The sequence below is a fragment of the Hemicordylus capensis genome, chromosome 3 (assembly GCF_027244095.1).
Source record: "Hemicordylus capensis ecotype Gifberg chromosome 3, rHemCap1.1.pri, whole genome shotgun sequence".
NCBI lineage: Eukaryota > Metazoa > Chordata > Lepidosauria > Squamata > Cordylidae > Hemicordylus > Hemicordylus capensis.
The window spans coordinates 136802376-136820427 of NC_069659.1; the positions used below are offsets into that span (position 1 = coordinate 136802376).

The 18052-nt window shown below is 41.7% G+C and overlaps 1 protein-coding gene across 8 annotated transcripts in view; it reads right to left on the bottom strand.

The window, feature by feature from the left end:
- Positions 1-18052, bottom strand: part of TGFBRAP1 (transforming growth factor beta receptor associated protein 1) — a 36598-nt gene that overhangs the window by 16373 nt on the left and 2173 nt on the right. Inside the window, exons 1-4 of one of the 8 annotated variants that reach the window (XM_053307379.1) lie at positions 14608-14758; positions 8329-9033; positions 4970-5164; positions 2936-3090 (exon numbers count right to left, since the gene is read on the bottom strand). In XM_053307379.1, coding sequence (XP_053163354.1) covers positions 2936-3090; positions 4970-5164; positions 8329-9013 — 1035 coding nt within the window. In that variant the 5' untranslated portion in view covers positions 9014-9033; positions 14608-14758. Of the gene's footprint in view, positions 1-2935; positions 3091-4969; positions 5165-8328; positions 9034-10861; positions 11171-11474; positions 11493-13933; positions 14025-14068; positions 14180-14312; positions 14405-14445; positions 14572-14607; positions 14759-18052 lie in introns of those variants that run through there. The other 7 variants (XM_053307383.1, XM_053307378.1, XM_053307380.1 and 4 more) reach the window with 7 other exon arrangements.

An 18052-nucleotide genomic window follows, 5' to 3' on the forward strand; every position in this document is an offset into this window, starting at 1 on the left:
GTTGATAGGGGAGAAAGTCCTACTAGGTTCATCGACTTGTTTCCCGATAAGGATGCTTAGGATTTGTAGGTTTCTTCACAGATTGTACTTCTTTCATGTATGAAGACTACATGCCTCTAAACAATTTCTTATTATTTTGGAAACTGAAAGGCATAATTGGACTCCAGGAGTCACACTCTGCCAAAAGAGCTCTATCCCTTCCCCAATTAAAAAGGGATTGAAAAATTGCATTTTGTAGAATTGATTTCTTTCAACTCCTATAGAAAAGGCAACACAGATTCTAAACTGTCTTGGAAAAACTAAAAATTAATGAATTACCAGGGCCAGATGGCATCTACCCAAGAGTTCTGAAGGACCTCAAATGTGAAATTGCTGATTTCCTAGCAAAAATATGTAACGTCCCTACAAACAGGCCCTGAACCAGAGGACTGGAAAATAGCCAGTGTAACTCCGATTTTCAAATAGGGAGTGGGTGTGGGGCGGGGAGATCCAGGAAATTACATGTCGGTTAGCTTAACTTCTGTGCCAGGTAAATTGATGGAAAGCATACTTAAGGACAAAATTGTTAAACATATAGAAGAACAGGCTTTGCTGAAGAGAACCACCATCGCTTCTGCAAGGGCAAGTTTTGCCTCACATAACCAGGAGTTCTTTGAGAGTGTCAACAGGCATGTGGATAAAGGTGATCTGGTTGATATATTATACTTGGGACTTCCAAAAAGCTTTTGACAAAGTTCTCCGCCAAAGGCTCTTGAGTAAACTTCGCACTCATTGGATGAGGGGACAGGTCCATGTATGGCTTGAAGGGCAGGAAACAGAGGTTAGGAATGAATTGAGAGTTTTCACAATGGAGGGAATTAAGAAGTAGGGTCCCCCAGGGATCTGTACTGGGACCAGTGCTCCTTAACTTGTTCATAAATGATCTAGAAGTTAAGGTAAGCAGCTAAGTATCCAAATTTGCAGATGATACTAAACGATTTAGGGTAGTGAAATCCAAAGCAGTTTGTGAAGAGCTCCAAAAGGATCTCTCCAAACTGGGTAAGTGGGTGACAAAACGGAAAATCAGTTCAGTGTAAGCAAGTGTAAAGTGATGCACATTGGGGTAAAAAACCCCAACTTCAAATATACACTGATTGGGTCTGAGCTGTCAGTGACTGACCAGGAAAGAGATCTTGGGGTCATGGTGCTGAAAGTGTTGACTTAGTCCACAGCAGCTGTGAAAAAGGCAAATTCCATACTAGGGATCTTTAGGAATGGGACTGAAAATAAAAATGCTATTATAATAAAGGTTAAGTGTGCCATCGAGTCGGTATCAACTCCTGGCGACCACAGAGCCCTGTGGTTGTCTTTGGTAGAATACAAGAGGGGTTTACCATTGCTATCTCCCATGCAGTATGAGATGATGCCTTTCAGCATTTTCCTATATCGCTGCTGCCCGATATAAGTGTTTCCCATAGTCTGGGAAGCATATCAGTGGGGATTCAAACCAGCAACCTCTGGCTTGCTAGTCAAGTCATTTCCCTGCTGCGCCATAATGCCTGTATACAAATCTATGGTGCAGTCACATTTAGAGTAACATGTACAGTTTGGGCCACTGTATCTTGAGGACATTGTGGAACTGGGAAAGGTGCAGAAGAGGGCAACCAAGATGATCAGGGGCCTGGAGCTTCTTCCTTATCAGGCAAGATTACAACATCTGGGGCTTTTTAGTCTGGAAAAGAGGCAACTAAGGAGAGACATGGTGTACAAATTATGCATACAGCAGAGAGAGTGGACAGAGATACATTTTTATCCCTCTTTCTCAACACCAGAACAAGGGGTCATCTCATGAAACTCAAGGCTGGGAAATTTAGGACCAACAAAAAAAAGTATTTTTCACACAGTGCATAGCGTATAGAATTTTCTGCCATGGGATGTGGTGATGGCCACTAACTTAGAGCCTAGACAAATTAAAAGGAGCTTAGACAAATTCATGGAGGACAGGTCTATCAATGGCTACTAGTCTGGTGGCTATAGGCCACCTCCAGCCTTAGAGGCAAGATGCCTCTAAAAACCAGTTGGAGAAACAACAAGAGAGAAGGCATGCCTTCACCTCTTGCCTGTAGGCTTCTCAAAGGCATCTGGTGGACTACTGTGTGAAACAGGCTGCTGGACTAGATTAGGTCTTGGGCCTGATCTAGCAGAGCTGTTCTTATGTTCTTACTATGTATTTAGGATTTAGACTGTACTTTTCCTATGACTCTGAAAGAATTAAACACAAAGATATCTAGACTCAGGGGTGCATAATCTGGCATGTAAAGCATTTAAGTTAAACAGGTTCAGACTATGAAATATCTCACTATTAGATAGGCTTTAAGAAGAATTGCTGATCAGAAGTTTTGGGGAGCAAACCCAATTCTCAGCAAGAAAGCCACCAGCAATATGAACTACTGTTCACAAGTTGATATACCAGTAGCAAAGAGTGAGCTGCAGTCTCACCACAATCAAACATTCCATTAGGTGGTCTTAGGGAAGTCACTATTCTAGAGGGATGGTAATATTGGCTTGCCTTACAGGGATATTCTAAGGATTGCAGATGTGGGTGAAGCACTTACAACACTTGAAATGCATTTTATAAATGTTCCTTGACATTTCTTCAACTTGCTAACCAGCATTCCTAAACATGCCTATCTGGAAGCAAACCTGTTGAACTCAAAAGAACTTGCTTCCAGATGAAACTGAAACAAGACACAAGATTCCATTTTCACAATACAATCATGTAAGGGCTCCAATTATCAGACATCTGTAGTTAAAGCTTTACCATCTAAACAAGTGCATACCAAGTATATGTTACTTCCATTTTTAATGAGTTAGTGGACCACCAAATATCTCCTTACACTTCATAGCTTGTTCTCTACTCCACATTTCTTTCAGATGATTTAAAATATAGGCAGACCTGAAATTTCTCTTTTGGAATATTTCTTCGAGCTCCCTTTGCCAACACTAGAGCTTCTTCAACTCTATGGCTGGCCAAAAGATCCTGAATCTGTCTTTCCAGAGGTAGTGGCACCAAGATGTATACCCCTTTGCTGGTAGCTACAATTACTTTGCCTGAATAAAAAAGGTGAAAAGAGAAAGCAATTGTCAATTTAGAACTTAACATAGCAAAAGACTTCAAAAATATAGAATCAGAGTTAATGAGGTATACAAATTTTGAAAGAGAAAAATCTTTCTTCACAAATTCAGTGCAACACAATTTCTGTTGAGTCCTAAATAATGGTGATTTACCACAAAGCAGGAATACAGCATCCATTCTTGCAAAGATCTAGGGGGACTAATGGGACTAATATTTTTGCTGCCATAGGAACATAGGAAGCTGCCTTCTACTGAGTCACACCGCTGGTCCATCTACCGTGTTTCCCCGAAAATAAGACAGTGTCTTATATTAATTTTAGCCCCCAAAAATGCACTAGGGCAATTAGTGGTACATCAGAAATTACTGCTAGGTCTTACTTTCGAGGTATGTCTTATTTTCGGGGAAACAGGGTAGCTCAGTATTGTCTACTCAGACTGACTGCAGCTTCTCCAAGGTTGCAGGCAGTAGTCTTTCTCAGCCCTATCTGGAGATGCCAGGGAGGGAACTTGGAACCTTATACACAGAAATGCTCTTCCCAAAGTCCCCCCATTCCTTAATGAGAATATCTTACAGAGCTCACATATGTTGCAATCCATTCTGAAGTTATCTATTTTCTGCCTTCTTTCTCCTATTTTCCTTCTTAATTTCTTCTATAATAACCAATAGTTAACCAACTATTTGTTTTAGCAGGTTATTTTTGAGATTTCCAGGACCACCCGCCCTACACCCATACCACCCTTGCAGTAACAACTCTGTATGTTTTTTAGAAATTAATTCTTTACACAGTAAATCATAGAATTTAAGAGCTAGCCCTTTATGGGCATTTCATTTGTATGGAAAGAGAACGAACAAACAGCTCTGGAAGTTCAAAGCTAGCAGGTAATTGCAAGTTCTGTTTATATAAACATACATTTGCTGATGCTTCTAACGCACAAGTTTTTTTTACTTGTTTTGACTATAGAAATGAAGCTTCAGATTATTTCAGTTTCAGATATAACTGACAATCATCAGTGAATTATTTATAGATTTATCAGTTGCCTTTCTACATAAAACTGAGCTCAAACTAATGAGTGCAATGCTTTCATCATCTCTCCCTGTCCTCCATATTCTATTACAAGTATTTGTGAAGGATTTCTTATGGCCAACATGGAATTAAGAGGTATGAAGAGTGAATGGAGGCACAAGTCCTATTCACTCCATCTATACACAGTATAATACAAATAAGCCGTCTACTGATCATCTACAGAACCTTTGAAGCACAATGGATGATCTGTATCATTTCTAGAGGCAAAACCTACAAGCAAGATCCCAAATTTTTGTCAGCTTTCTATTTCGATTTTAAAAATGCAACTTTCTGAACTTTGTCAGGACTGAAGATGTAGAATGCAAGAACGTTGTTCACTGGTTTTCAAAAAATAAACTTTGCACAGATCTTCTTCCAGCAGACAATAGGGCCCACTGTCCTTGAAAGACTAGTATCCACTCCATCCCTGTGACTTAATACTTGCCTCTTACTTTGACCTCTATATTTAAGTCACATCTGCCAATCTGTAGAAGCCACAGATTTACGTATATACGCCATGTACTGTGACTATGCATGTTCATGCAATTTGTTACTTAGCTATGTATCTAGATTTCCTGAGGTATGAAAATAGACCAAAGGTATGTTTGCTTTCAAGTATTTAATGGGAAATGTTTACTGGGTATGTGCAGGCCAAAGTGTAACACAATGCATAGTATTTGAGAAATAAATGTTTAGGATTTCCCAAACTAGACAGACTTCGGAGAAGACAGAAATGACTACCAAAAACCATAACCGACACATGCACTAGTACAGGTTTAACCAGAGAGTACCTTCAAAGTCTTGTAGGATGTGACCATCCTTAAAGGGCAGAGTCTGTTTTTGCTGCTGGTCCAGCATACTATGCACGGTAATGAACTCCTCATCCAGAGCAACTACATAAGGGAAGCACAGGGCAGCCCCAATCACATTTTCTGACCAGTGAACAGGAGCACGCTGGGAAATGCCATCCACAGTTGCAAACATTCCTGACAATGTATAAGCGGAATTATAAATCAGAAGCTTATCAGGTAACCAATCAATAATGCTGCTCTCAGACTACTAAATATACAAAAGTTTCCATTTTGCAGAGCTTCAATTAAGGTTCCTTTGATAATTCAAAGGGAAAAAGAATAATTTATCTTATATGTAAGATAACTTGCAATGTAATAAACAAAATGTACCATTCATTGTTAAAAAGCTGTCTGTATTTTTTCCAAGAATTACTGAACATGGAATATTCCACTAGATTCACACTCACTTGTGTGAGAATCAAGACTCAGAAGATGATGTACTAACAGATTTCCAAGCAGTGTATTTCAAGTACCCTTAATAGCACAGCTATAAAGTACAGTATTGAATTTCACTCAGAGATACCAAGTAGGTTCTAGCCTTGAATACAAAGTAGAAGAAAAAAATCACCTTCAAGGTTTTTTTCCCCATCCAACAGTGGCAGGTTTTTCAGTGAATCCTAAACCCAATTTTATTTTGCTTGCCATCTCTCTATCAATTAACTGGGGGCAACATTTTAACTAGCCAGCTGTGTAAAGGTAAAGTGTGCTGTCAAGTCGAGTTCGACTCCTGGCTCCCACAGAGCCCTGTGGTTGTCTTTGGTAGAATACAGGAGGGGTTTACCATTGCCTCCTCCCACACAGTTTGAGATGATGCCTTTCAGCATCTTCCTATATTGCTACTGCCTGATATTGGTGTTTCCCATAGTCTGGGAAACATACCAGCAGGGATTCGAACCGGCAACCTTCTGCTTGTTAGTCAAGCATTTCCCTGCTGTGCCACTTAAGGTGACTTGCCAGCTCTGTATTGGGGCAAAAATACACACAGCCACTGAAAGCAGATAGCAACTTCATTCATCAATAGCATGAAGTGAAGGAGAGAAAGAAGTACAAAGTATACTAAACATTTGCAGTGATGGCTGGAAGTTGCTTAAGGTTACCCGGACCAAAAGCAGAAATACAGTTTACCCTATACTGGGATCAAAGTCACATCACACACATTGTCTTGTTGGAACAAACCAAGGGTGAATGCTACTTCATTCTATGTCTAACAATAATCTATTGCTGCCTCAATATATTACTAAGAATATATATGTGCCACTTTTCAACAAGTAGTCCAAAGAGCGAATTTGGGCAAAGGCAGCTGGTTCCACAATGGTGATGTTTTGCTTATCATGGTTAACAGCACTTTTATCCATTAATTATCAGCCATCCTAAGTCAGTGGTCATCAGTGCATACCACTGTGGTCAGTGGACCGCAGCAAATCCCATTTTCCAATACAAGTAGGAGAACAGTGACTCACCTTGATAACAAGCCTGTCTACCTCTGACATCAGAGAAAGCTGGAGATTTTATATGCATTTTTATTACAAAAAAATTCACTCAGCAAGACTCTGTAAAGCTTTAAAAAAAAAAAGCCACTTTCCCAACCAAGAAATAGGGATGTGCACAGAACTGGTGGTTCTGCTGGTTTGAAGGTGGCAGGGGTGCTGCTTTAAGAGCGTGGGAGGGTGCACTTGCACCTCCTGCCGCTTTCCCCTTGCCGCCGTCCGTTTCTCTAACGGCTAATCAGGGCAGCAGCATACCTCCCTGCCACCTCGTTGCCCCTACTGGCTGGAAGTTCCAGATGCACTGCGCAGGCTGGCACATCTGGAAATTCCAGCCATATCTGGCGAACAGGGGCAATGGGGCAGCAGGGAGGTACACTGCCACCCCAATTAGCTGTTAGAGAAATGGACACTGCCGGGGGCGGGGAGCGGCAGGAGGGGTAAGTGCACCCTTCCCCACTCTTAAAGCGGCACCCCGCCACCTTTGAGCATCCCCGCCATGGTTCCATGCACATCCCTACCAAGAAATTCTTATAATGCTGAACAACCATTTTCTAAAGACAGCCTTATTTCTAATTTGCTTATTGTAGTCGTAAGCCTAGGGCACATCTTGCTCTACAGTTTAAGACGCGGGGTCAAGGGTGTGGCATAGTAGCATCTGAAATTCTCTAAGTGTCTTCAGAATTCAACTTCAGCAGACACAGAATACAACTAATAGCCCAATCCCATCAAGAACTAGGTGCAGCTATGCCCATTAAAGTCAATGACCTTACATCTTCACAGGATTGGGCAGTAAGTGTAGCACTGATTTCCAAGGAGGAACAACTCACTTGTGTTTTTAAATACGTCGCTTTTTAAAAGCAACAATGATTTCCATGAGATTAATCTGTAATTACCAATACATTGTTGCATTTCCACATAATAAGCTTTTAGTGCAAGATACACACATTGATTGTTCATGATTAAATACCTTCTTTCAAGGCTGTGCAGATAGCAAATGTAGCGCTGCCAAAATGCAACTCATGACCAAGTAGTTAACCCATTGCTACTGCAACTTTGTGGAAGAGTGGTTGTGCCACACCACAGGCACTACCAGGTATTGCCCAGGATATATTTAATGACAAGAACACTCTCGTCACCACACCATTTTGTGACCTTCTGTTTTTAAATTTACTTTTACTTTCTTGGTTGTCTGCATTGCTCCTGCTGCAAAACTCTTAACACGTCAGTGTTTACCCAAATCCAGTTTCAAAATAAAGAAGATTTACAGACATGCTCCCCTAAATAAAGTTGGCATAGGAGCATTACCACTGTCCACTTCTCATTTTTTTAAAAAAAGGGAAAGGGAAAATGTTGATACGAGGATCTCTCTTTCTCTATTGAGGCACCCACCCTGTGGTCTCCACTTCCACAGAAAAAGAAATGGGTTCTTTTCTGCTGGTGCATCAGCATTGGCTGAAACTCATTTCAGCAGCCCAGCCCCCCCCCCCATAACTGATGCAATCTACATGCTGAATTGTGCCTTTTTTGCCAACTGCTTTTTAAAAGCTGTTTTTCATTATATTAATATTTCTAAATTTATTCTGCAGCATTTGACACCTTGTAAGCAAGGAGAAAGTAGGGTACAAGTAAAAAATAAATCCACCTGTCCTACATCTATTACACAGAGACAGGACATCATGACATTGGTACTAGATCCCTAGTTATTGCACAAACAATCAGATCTGACTGGAGAAAGCTTTGCCCAATCATAAAGAAGAGCCAAACAGAAGGAGGAAACCACTAAGGAAGATGCAACAGGTGTTCCAGCCTCACCTAATCCCCCAGGTGCAGCCAACAGGAATTCTTCTCTGCCTATTCTTTTCACAATTGGTCGTCTCTCTTCACTAGAATAAGGAAAGAGATCCTGGGAGACTCCAGTATTGTAATTCAGGATAATGTACTGGGTGGTGAGGGCAAGGCATAAGTAATGGCCATCCACGGCCACAGCACAGGGCTGCTCCTGAGTGGAAAGCTCCTTCACAATCTGGACTCTGTCCTCATATACCAAGAAGAGCTGGATGGTCCTCCGTTTGACTGAAACAATACAAACTTCAACGCAAAATGGATCACCATTCACAGGGTTCTCATTCAATGCAAATGTCACAGCTCCTTTGATTCTAGCCCCCGTGGGGATGGGTTCCAGATTCATCATGTTCACTAATGTTATGGTGCTGTCACAAAGCACCAGAAGTCTGTTGAGTGCTGACGCTGCTTTCAACTCACCCACAGCCTTCCGAACACTTAAGTATTTATGTAACTGCTTGGTAACATAAAAATGTGTTTTTTCAGCTGGTGAATTCTTTTCTTCTAGAAGGAAGTGATAGATAGAACCATCATTGGTTCCAATATAAAGGTTCTTTCCACAGCACTCAATGCATTCAATATTGATCCGAACTTTGTCACCCATCAGCATTTCCCGCTCAACCGCAGGGACAAGCTTGAAGGCCTTGACACTCATTGCGCTTTCCAGATGGCCTCCTAAGTAAAGAAAGGGAGACAGTTTTATTCACATCCATGCAACATATAGGCCATTTTAAATTAATCGGCGCAGATCTTCAGTTCATTAATGTTTCCTAAAACAGGTGCACTTTCCAGTACAAAACTAGAAATGGTACATCTGTTAAATCTCAGTACATGATCAGCCTGAAGCATAGTTTAGGGATAGTAAGTTTGGGATAAACCTTTCCCCCAAAATGTGCTGTCTTCAGCATCCTGAAGACACATCCCAAAATGTGCGGCTTCAGCATCCTGAAGACACATCTCAAAATGTGCGGCTTCAGCATCCTGCAGTGTTGGGGTAGGAGTCGGTGGGGTATAAGGCAGCGGGGAGAAGAACACTTCCATGATGCTACTGGGAGCACGTGGAGCATTTTTATTCAAGATAGCACTACCCTAGAAAGGCTGAGGGTGGATATTTCACTTCTTTTTAAAAAAAAATCAATTGTAAGTATCAGCTATAACAAGGGGTTTTTGTTTTTGTTTTATAACAGCCTGATTCAAAATGAAATTTGAATTTAAACATAATCACAAGTTAAAATGGAGTTTATGTCCCTCTTGTGAAAGGCTGCTTTTCTTTCTAAGAAAGCAGAACTGAAAGAAAAAAGATCTTTGTTAGTTGTCATACAGCACAAGAGCCCGTGTACTCACAGTATGTCTCAATGGTGGGGACCAGGAACTGGCAAGTAATCACAACAAAAGTCATTCACTAATCTATCTGGGTGACATTTTACTCCTGTTTTTTGCCTAATAAGTACCTGATCTCTGCAACTGGCTCAGAGTCAGTACTCTAATTATAAATATGTAGGACTTGACCTGTCACCTTAGGTGGCACAGTGGGGAAATGCTTGACTAACAAGCAGAAGGTTGCCAGTTCGAATCCCTGCTGGTACTATATTCGGGAGCAGCGATATAGAAGATGCTGAAAGGCAAAGCATCATCTCATACTGCATAGAAGGAGGCAATGGTAAACTCCTCCTGTATATTCTACCAAAGAAAACTACAGGGCTCTGTGGGTGCCAGGAGTCAAAGTCGACTTGACAGCACACTTTACCTTTTACCTTTAGGACCTGACCTAAGTCAAAGAATATCTACATCATGGAGAAGACTCGATTTGTTCATATCTACCTTTTTGTGAAGCTGGGTGGGAAAGGTAAGGGCAGTTCTGACAAGAGGAAAAGGGGAAGATTAAAACAGAAGGGAATACTGGAAAGAATAAGAATCTTCAAGTGTTAGCGCCTCTCTGCAAAATTCGATCAAACATGCAAGTCATGAGAGAGATCTTCTCTCTTAAGAGATCTTAAACATTTAAGACATATTTTCAGTGGATTTTTTTTTTAAAGGAAAATGAAAACAGTGCATCAAAGAGATGCAAAACCTGGTGGTCAGAATAAAGCAAAATTAATTTTATGGTTACAGTTAATATTACTTTATTTAGGCAAGATCTAAACAGTTTGATTTAAGTCAGTTATTTAAATACACTTTTCCTTTGTGATTTAAATTGACCCATCTTGTTGAAGGTGGATGCAATACACATATCTGGCATTCTGTGATAAGTACACAGCTTGCTCACCAGAGGTGAAGCAACTGCATGAGTGGCAGGCAGAGGGGCCTTCTTACCCCCATGAGCCAAGGATGAAAATGACTCCCTCTCAAATTTTAAATGGGAGCAATTAAAAGTTGCTCATTTTCACAATATTTGCATACACAGTCATGAAGAAACTGGTTCCAGGAAACAACTCTGTTGAAAGTGCTGTATACTCCGTCATAAAATGAAATGATCAATCCTAGAACGCTGCTGAATGCTTACCTAGAACACTTCAGAATATCAGTCCTTCAAAATACTAGAAGGTGAGGTGTGTAGGCGAGAACCCTACCCAGTTCTTCTGAACACCCTCCTAAGCCTATTTTCAGACTCTCAAAACTCATCATGAAGGCTTGGAACTTGCTTTCAGAAAAAAAGGAAAAGCTCATTTCCAGTTATAATAAGTAGCCTTGAGCTGGCTCATTCTTGTATTATCCAGCACAAGTTTCAAAGCACAGGTGCAGCAACAGAACTGCATTACATTCCCCTGCCATCATACATATGATATGAACTTCTTTTGTTCTATACATGATATGGATAATATAAGCAGTAACCTCAATGTGCCTGCTATAGTAAATAATTTGTTTTCATATAATGTGTGTCCATGTGTTATAACTATTAAACAATTTACAAAGTCTGACAAGAATAATACTGGGATGAAAGTCATAGTTTGATAGTTATAACATTCTCTTTAGATTAGATTACACAAAATATTAAAGCAACAACAACAACAGACTGAAGGGACACTTTGCACAGATTTCTGTGCCTGCAATAACTGTTTAAATACTAAAGAGTAAGGTATCTCAAAAATCAATAACTCTGATTTGGCGCTACATACTTAGAAATCTGTTAAAAAATGACTCCACATTCTTGTAGTGTAAGTTGCTGGTGCCGTTAATTCTGAAGGTACTGGTCAATTGGGAGAGGGTAAGGTGAAGAGAAGAGGCACTTGGAATCTGTCAAGCACCAGTGACTACCTCTTCAACAGCAGTGTGATGTAGTGGCTAGAGTGCTGGACTAGGACCAGGGAGACCTGAGTTCAAATCCCCATTCAGCCATGAAATTAGCTGGTGACTCTGGGCCAATCACTTTTCTCTCAGCCTAACCTACTTCACAGGGTTGCTGTGAGGAGAAACTTAAGTATATAGTACACTGCTCTGGGCTCCTTGGAGGAAGAGCGGGATATACATTGTAATAAATAAACAAACAAACAAACAAACAAACAAACAAACAGCACATGAACAGTTCTGGATCACTGCAAGCATATGTCTAGCATACTTCAGGTGTTGGATGCATGCACCAATATTCTCCAGCTCCTTGTATGTACACATACACACACATCCAAGTCTCTCTCACACACAGTACCTAAAGAGTTAAATTCAGATTTGCTTAATATATCAACTTAAGCTTTTCTGATTCCCCCTCTTCCAATAGAAGAGCTTCCTGGGATGACACTATCTGGCTGGCTCAGGAGTCCCTGTGCAATCTGAACATGGGGGACTGTCTATCAATGGCTACTAGTCTGGTGGCTGTGGGCCACCTCCAGTCTCAGAGGCATGATGCCTCTCAATACCAGTTGGAGTGGAGCAACAGCAGGAGAGAAGGCATGCCCTCACCTCTTGCCTGTGGGCAGAATAAAATCTAGCAGAATCATTACTTGCACACAACACATTTTCAAATCCCAATTCTCCTTACTCAGAAGCAACTAACGTTTCATTCATTTCAACTTGATTAGTTTGCATATGCGGTTTTAGAAAGTCAACACATTTTATATTAATTTCAAAAAACATTTTTATAATGTTTAACGTCTATTTCACATTAATATTTTTTTAAGTTGGTTTTACCACAATAGTCAGTCTAATTATTCTTACTTGCAATATTATACAAGGATATACACATCACACTATCTCAGAATAGCCATCTGATTTTACACTCACAATTAAGTGAGAGGGGTGAACAACAGGGAAGGGAGACACTATCAGATATATCTAAATGTAGGCAGCAGTGTGGCATAGCAGCTAAGGACCGAACTAAAGAGAGGTTAGTCACATCTTTAGCAAGTGACCTTAAGTGTTAGTTGCTAAAGTGTGCTTGTTTTTTCTTGTGTAGCACACAAAGGAAGGATTTGGATTACCTCACATATGCTATTTATCTAAGGAAAAGGCAAGCAAGGCAGGACTAATGATGCATTACACCTAGTTTGCTACTAAGAGTGTGATCCAGGAAGCCTGCAGTTCTGTGGCTTACCCCAGCCACAGAAGTTATTAGGTTGCCTTAAGCAACCCACTAGCTTTCAGCCTCTGTTCCCCATCACAGTTTGGGAATACTGCTGGCCTACTTTACAGGGTTGTTGGAAGGAACAAGGAACAAGAAGTACTTTCAACTCTTAGAATATGTTATATAAAAGCACATTATTTAACTGTCAATATTAATATAAAAGCAAGCCTTGACAAATTTTCTTTGCATCTAGGAGCCGGTAATGGGCACTTGACAAAATTACCAAACTCAGGAATGGACATTGCAAAAGGGGAAAATAAATGGGTTTTTATTTATCCCCTTTAAAAAAATAACATACGTTGAATAAGGCTGCCTGGGACAAATAAAGATTTTATTAAATAACTCTAACTACCTGAATCCTAGCCTAAGTGCTATGGCTCCCTGGTGCCTGGGATTTGTCAAGCCGCGTGTAAAGGGATAACTGAGCTGACCTTGATTATCTGCCCCAACAGTACACAGTACTGCCCTGCCTTAAGCATAAGATTCCCAACAGTGCAGAGCCACAGCTAAACACACACACACACACACACACACACCCCAACATATAACAAAGTAGTTCATCTGTAATTTCATATTTCAATACATTAATTCTTCAATCCATCCAAATCCTTTCAACTAAGGTAACTTCTTTTACAGATGTCAAATACTGAAAAATATGTAGCTGTCACAACACAGCATGGAGCTCCAAAATACAACACTTAAAAGATCCAAGCCTTTACCATACACAAGTAAGAGATACAAGAAGTTAGGCTACTGCCTGCCCTCTTAACAACATTTCCAAAGGACAGCACTACTGGCAAACATTTGCTGGGTCTCCCCTAAAACTTTCCAGTCTTTCTCCTAAAACTGAGACACTAAACAGGGTGAGGTGGTGGGGCTGTGGGGTGTCTGTACTACTACAACCTGCAGGAGAAATCTCACACAACTGAACACGCCTCTATACATGAACCCTTCCACAGAAAGCAAGGAGGCGAAGGAGAAGGTGGAACCCCTCTCTCCCACCCCATCCCTCCCATGTACCTGAAGGGCATTTTTGGCATGAAGGAGCATTCAGCTGGGCGAGCCCTCAGCAGCAGTCCAGCTCACACCCGCTGCGCGACCTAGGACCGATATCGCCCAGGCTTCCCTCACACAAACAACCCATCTCCTCCTCACCCTTTCAAGGCGGGCGACGCTGCCTCTGCGCCATTCGACAGACATCCAAAGCCGTGCCTTGCCTGCTAGCGCCCAGCCTCCCCCTCTTCCCAGACCACCCTCGCTCTCCGCAAGCCCCCTTATTACGATTCGTTCTCCTGGCACGCTGATTAGCCCCCCCCAAATCGAATGGCGAGGCAACCAAGCTGGCCTTGACGGTGCTGCAAAGCGCCGGCTCTGGTCTGTTCTCCCCAGGCATGCTTACCGACATAACCCAGAGAGAGCAGCCGGGAGCAAGCGGCTTGCATCGCCCCCTTCTCCAGCCACACCGCTCAGGCCAGGCCAGGCCAGGCCGGCGGCGGCGGCACCCAGGAAACCCTGGCACACACCACGCCCACCTTGGGCTGGGTGCAGCAGGCACCGGCCGGGCAAAGCACAATAGCGAAACGCTGGACCAGAGAGGGCGGCGATGGGGAGGGACGGGAGCGAGGCAGCAAAGGCGGAGAGTCGAGGGATGAAGGGAGGGAGTGCCCGCCGCGTCCCGCCCCCCCGCCCCCTACCAGGTCCGTCAGCGCTGGGGCGTCCCCAAGGCCTCCTTCTCCTCCTCCTCGCTTCTCCCCCCTGCTCCAGGCGGGACACCTCAGGCAGGCGCCTCCAGCCGCTCCAGGCCCCGGCAGTGTCAGCTCTCCCGCCACCGAGGAAAACCAGTGCAGCTGATTCTTCCTCCGGGGGCGGCTCCCTGGCCCTTCCGGTCACAAGGCAGGCAAACTCCTCCCGCTGACTGGCAGGGAAAGGGTGGGAGCGGAGCGAAAGGAGGGCTTAGAGTTCCGTGTCAGTGGGGACCGCGTGTTTACTCAGAGACAGGTCGCGCGAAGGTCTGAATGGGACTTCGTCCCGAGTGAGTCTGGCTAAGGACCGACTCTGCTGCAGCCTCAGAAACGCCACTGGAAATGGGGGACCGTTAATGCTGGAGACCCAATCCTGTCCCCATGTTATAGGATGCGCCTGGAATTGAATTTCTATGCATACATGCAGCCTCATCCCTATGCATCCTTGTGTGTCTAATGGGACTTATTTGCAGGTAAAGTGGGCCTAGGGATTACAGCCTTCCTAATCATCATAGAGGACTCAGCAGGACACTTTCGAGTAAACATTTCAAACATTCTGAATGTTTTAAATTTTAAAATTGCTGTTTTTAACAGTTTTGTTTTTCTTGTGTTCATTTTTGTGAACCACCTAGAGCCTTTGGAGTCAGGTGGCTTATAAATTAAATAAATAAATAGGATTGGACTAAGTGACTGTGTATAAGATTGCAGCCTTCAGTGACAAACATATGCATGGGTTAGTCCCATTGAACTCAGAGCTTGTGTCTGAATAAACATGCTCAGGCCTGGGTTGTCAGGCTTGGGCTGCAAACCTATGCACATTTGATATCACACCTTAAGACCAAGTTACCTATGTGAGAACACATTCTTCTGCATGATCCCCATTTCACATTAAGGTCATCAAAATAGGTCCGTTTCCAGAAGCTGCCAGCTCAGCTGGTGGCAACTGGAAAGCGGGCCTTCTCTCTGTAGTCGTTCCTGGGCTGTGGAATGCGCTCCCTATATATATCTGTGGCTTAACATCTTTGTCAGCCTTTAAAAGAGCCCTCAAGACACTCTTTTTAGCCTGGCTTTTAGTAATCTTTGAATTTTTAAAATTGTTTTAACTCATTGTTTTAATAGTTTGTTTTATTGTGTGTTTACTGTTTTTATGGTTGTGAATCACCTAGAGCCTTGAATCAGGTGGCATATCATTTAAATTAATTAAATAATATGCTTCTGAGAAAACATTATTGGAATGGGCTATTTAATTTCAGCTCAGGCTAGGAGTATGTAGTACTTGTAGTGATGTAAAGGCTGAATCCTGGAATTTCATGTGAAGTAGTAAATATGAAAAAGCTTAGAGAGCTTTACTTTAAAAGTAAGTTTTAATGCAATTGCAAACTGATTAGGAAGACCAGGATATTATGTAAAACAGAGTAAGAAATTGAAATCAATGGGACTTGCTTCCAAGTAAAGATCGGGCTTGACATATAATAAAACATGTGCTAAATACTCTCCCCCCACCAAATAAGGCATTTGCATGACATGAAGATTGTTACAGTATTTGGGAGCCTGTTAGCCTTTGGTGCATAAAGTAGTAAGATAAGGGTAAATAAGATGTGTTAAGGGGTTATAACTAGTCTGCTTTAGATCACATACAGACCAATCCCATGCATGTCTAATCAGAAGTAAATCCCACTGTATCAAATGGAGCTTATTCCTAGGCAAGTCATAGGATTGTTGATTTCACCAGGGTATCAGTTTATGCCCACTATGTTTCTATGCCATCTATCTCCTAGCAATGATAAAGTGATGGGAGTAGGTTTCAAGGGCAAAGGAGCCACAGGGGGGAAATGCAGGATTTATAAGGCAATCAAACTAGCAAATAGTTATTTAGAGATTCTGTAACAGCCATAATAATAACAAACATATTCTACTGCTTTAGTTCAACCAATTATTCTACTCTGAGTGTGTCAGGCAAGATCAGAAAGCAAGTACTACCAGTAACCAGTATAACAAGTTTCTAGGTTAATTATTTTCTCTGTGTCGCTGCATCAAACTGTCCTGTATCCTGAGTCAGACCAGTGTGTAGCAGATTATATCAGTAAATGTCCTAGAATGCCATAAATTCAGGATGGACTAGTTTTTAGCCCGAACAACCAGATACACAGAATACATTAAATAACCCTTGAACTTCCCATTTTAGATCCTTAAAGAGATCAATCCAATGCTGAAAGTGTTGCTAGTATTCATGCTACTGTGCAAACAATTTGTAAATTTCAGAGGGCCAAGAGCTGAAATACTTTTAAGTTCTTAACAAGAGAGCTAACATATGTACATCTTCTTACATTCTGGGATCAAGTTAAAAATTACCTGTTATAGAGAAACAAAAGGCTTGTTCATGCATTTTTAAAAGCTGCTTATTCTCCTGTTAATTTTCCCCATATATTTAGCTGCATGAAAAACTGCTGTGTGAACTGATTTGTATTAAGATAGCCCAGAGAAACTGGACGAAAAAGGTGCCACTAGGATTAGGGAAATGCACAAAATGTACAACCTTGTTTACATAAGAATTTCTCCATGCATCTTTGGTCATGAAGGAGATTTCACGGAGAAGCACAAAATAAGTACCACTTCTGCTTTCCTGTGATTGTATTTGAATACACAGTGTATAGCTTGTGTATACTACACCTCATTGCATTTTAGTATTGCATGTTCAGATTTTGTGTGTGGAGTTAGTGTTGCTAAACAGGTATTCGTCGCTGTACAATGGACATTGTGCTTGTTTAGACAGACAATCGGAAATATTTCTTATTCAGTCTATTTTCTCCCCATCTTGCTACATTACTGTAAAGTGTTTAAGGATGCACAGTTATTTGTATGCCTATTCATCACTTAAAAATAAATTATCCAATGAAAGAACAGTGCCAAGTCTCCAAGAAGAATGCATGAGCAAACAAGTTCTAGTAAGAACTAATCAGCCTACTTTCCTTTCACTGTCTCTACAACTGCACTAAATTTGATTCAAATCGAGGCCCACAAGTTAGATCTCTTGCACCTCAAATGTTCATGTGTTCGCCATCTTGGATCCGGGTGGATGACATCATTACAAACTACACCATTGATGTGTCCTTGTATGTCACTCACTACAACTGTACCAAATTAGGTTCAAATTGGTTAGACAGTTCTCAAGTTAGTGCACTTGCGCCTCAAAAGTTTACATGTTTAAAAGTTTACGGCATCTTGAACTGGGTTGGATGACATTGTCACAATCTACACTATTGTTGTCCCTATGTGTCCCTACAGGTGTAGCAAATTTGGTTCAAATTGGTTAAGCAGTTTACAAGTTAGCCCACTTGTGCCTCCAAACTTTGTGTCTGCCATCTTTAATCAGTGTAGAGGACATCATCACAAACTA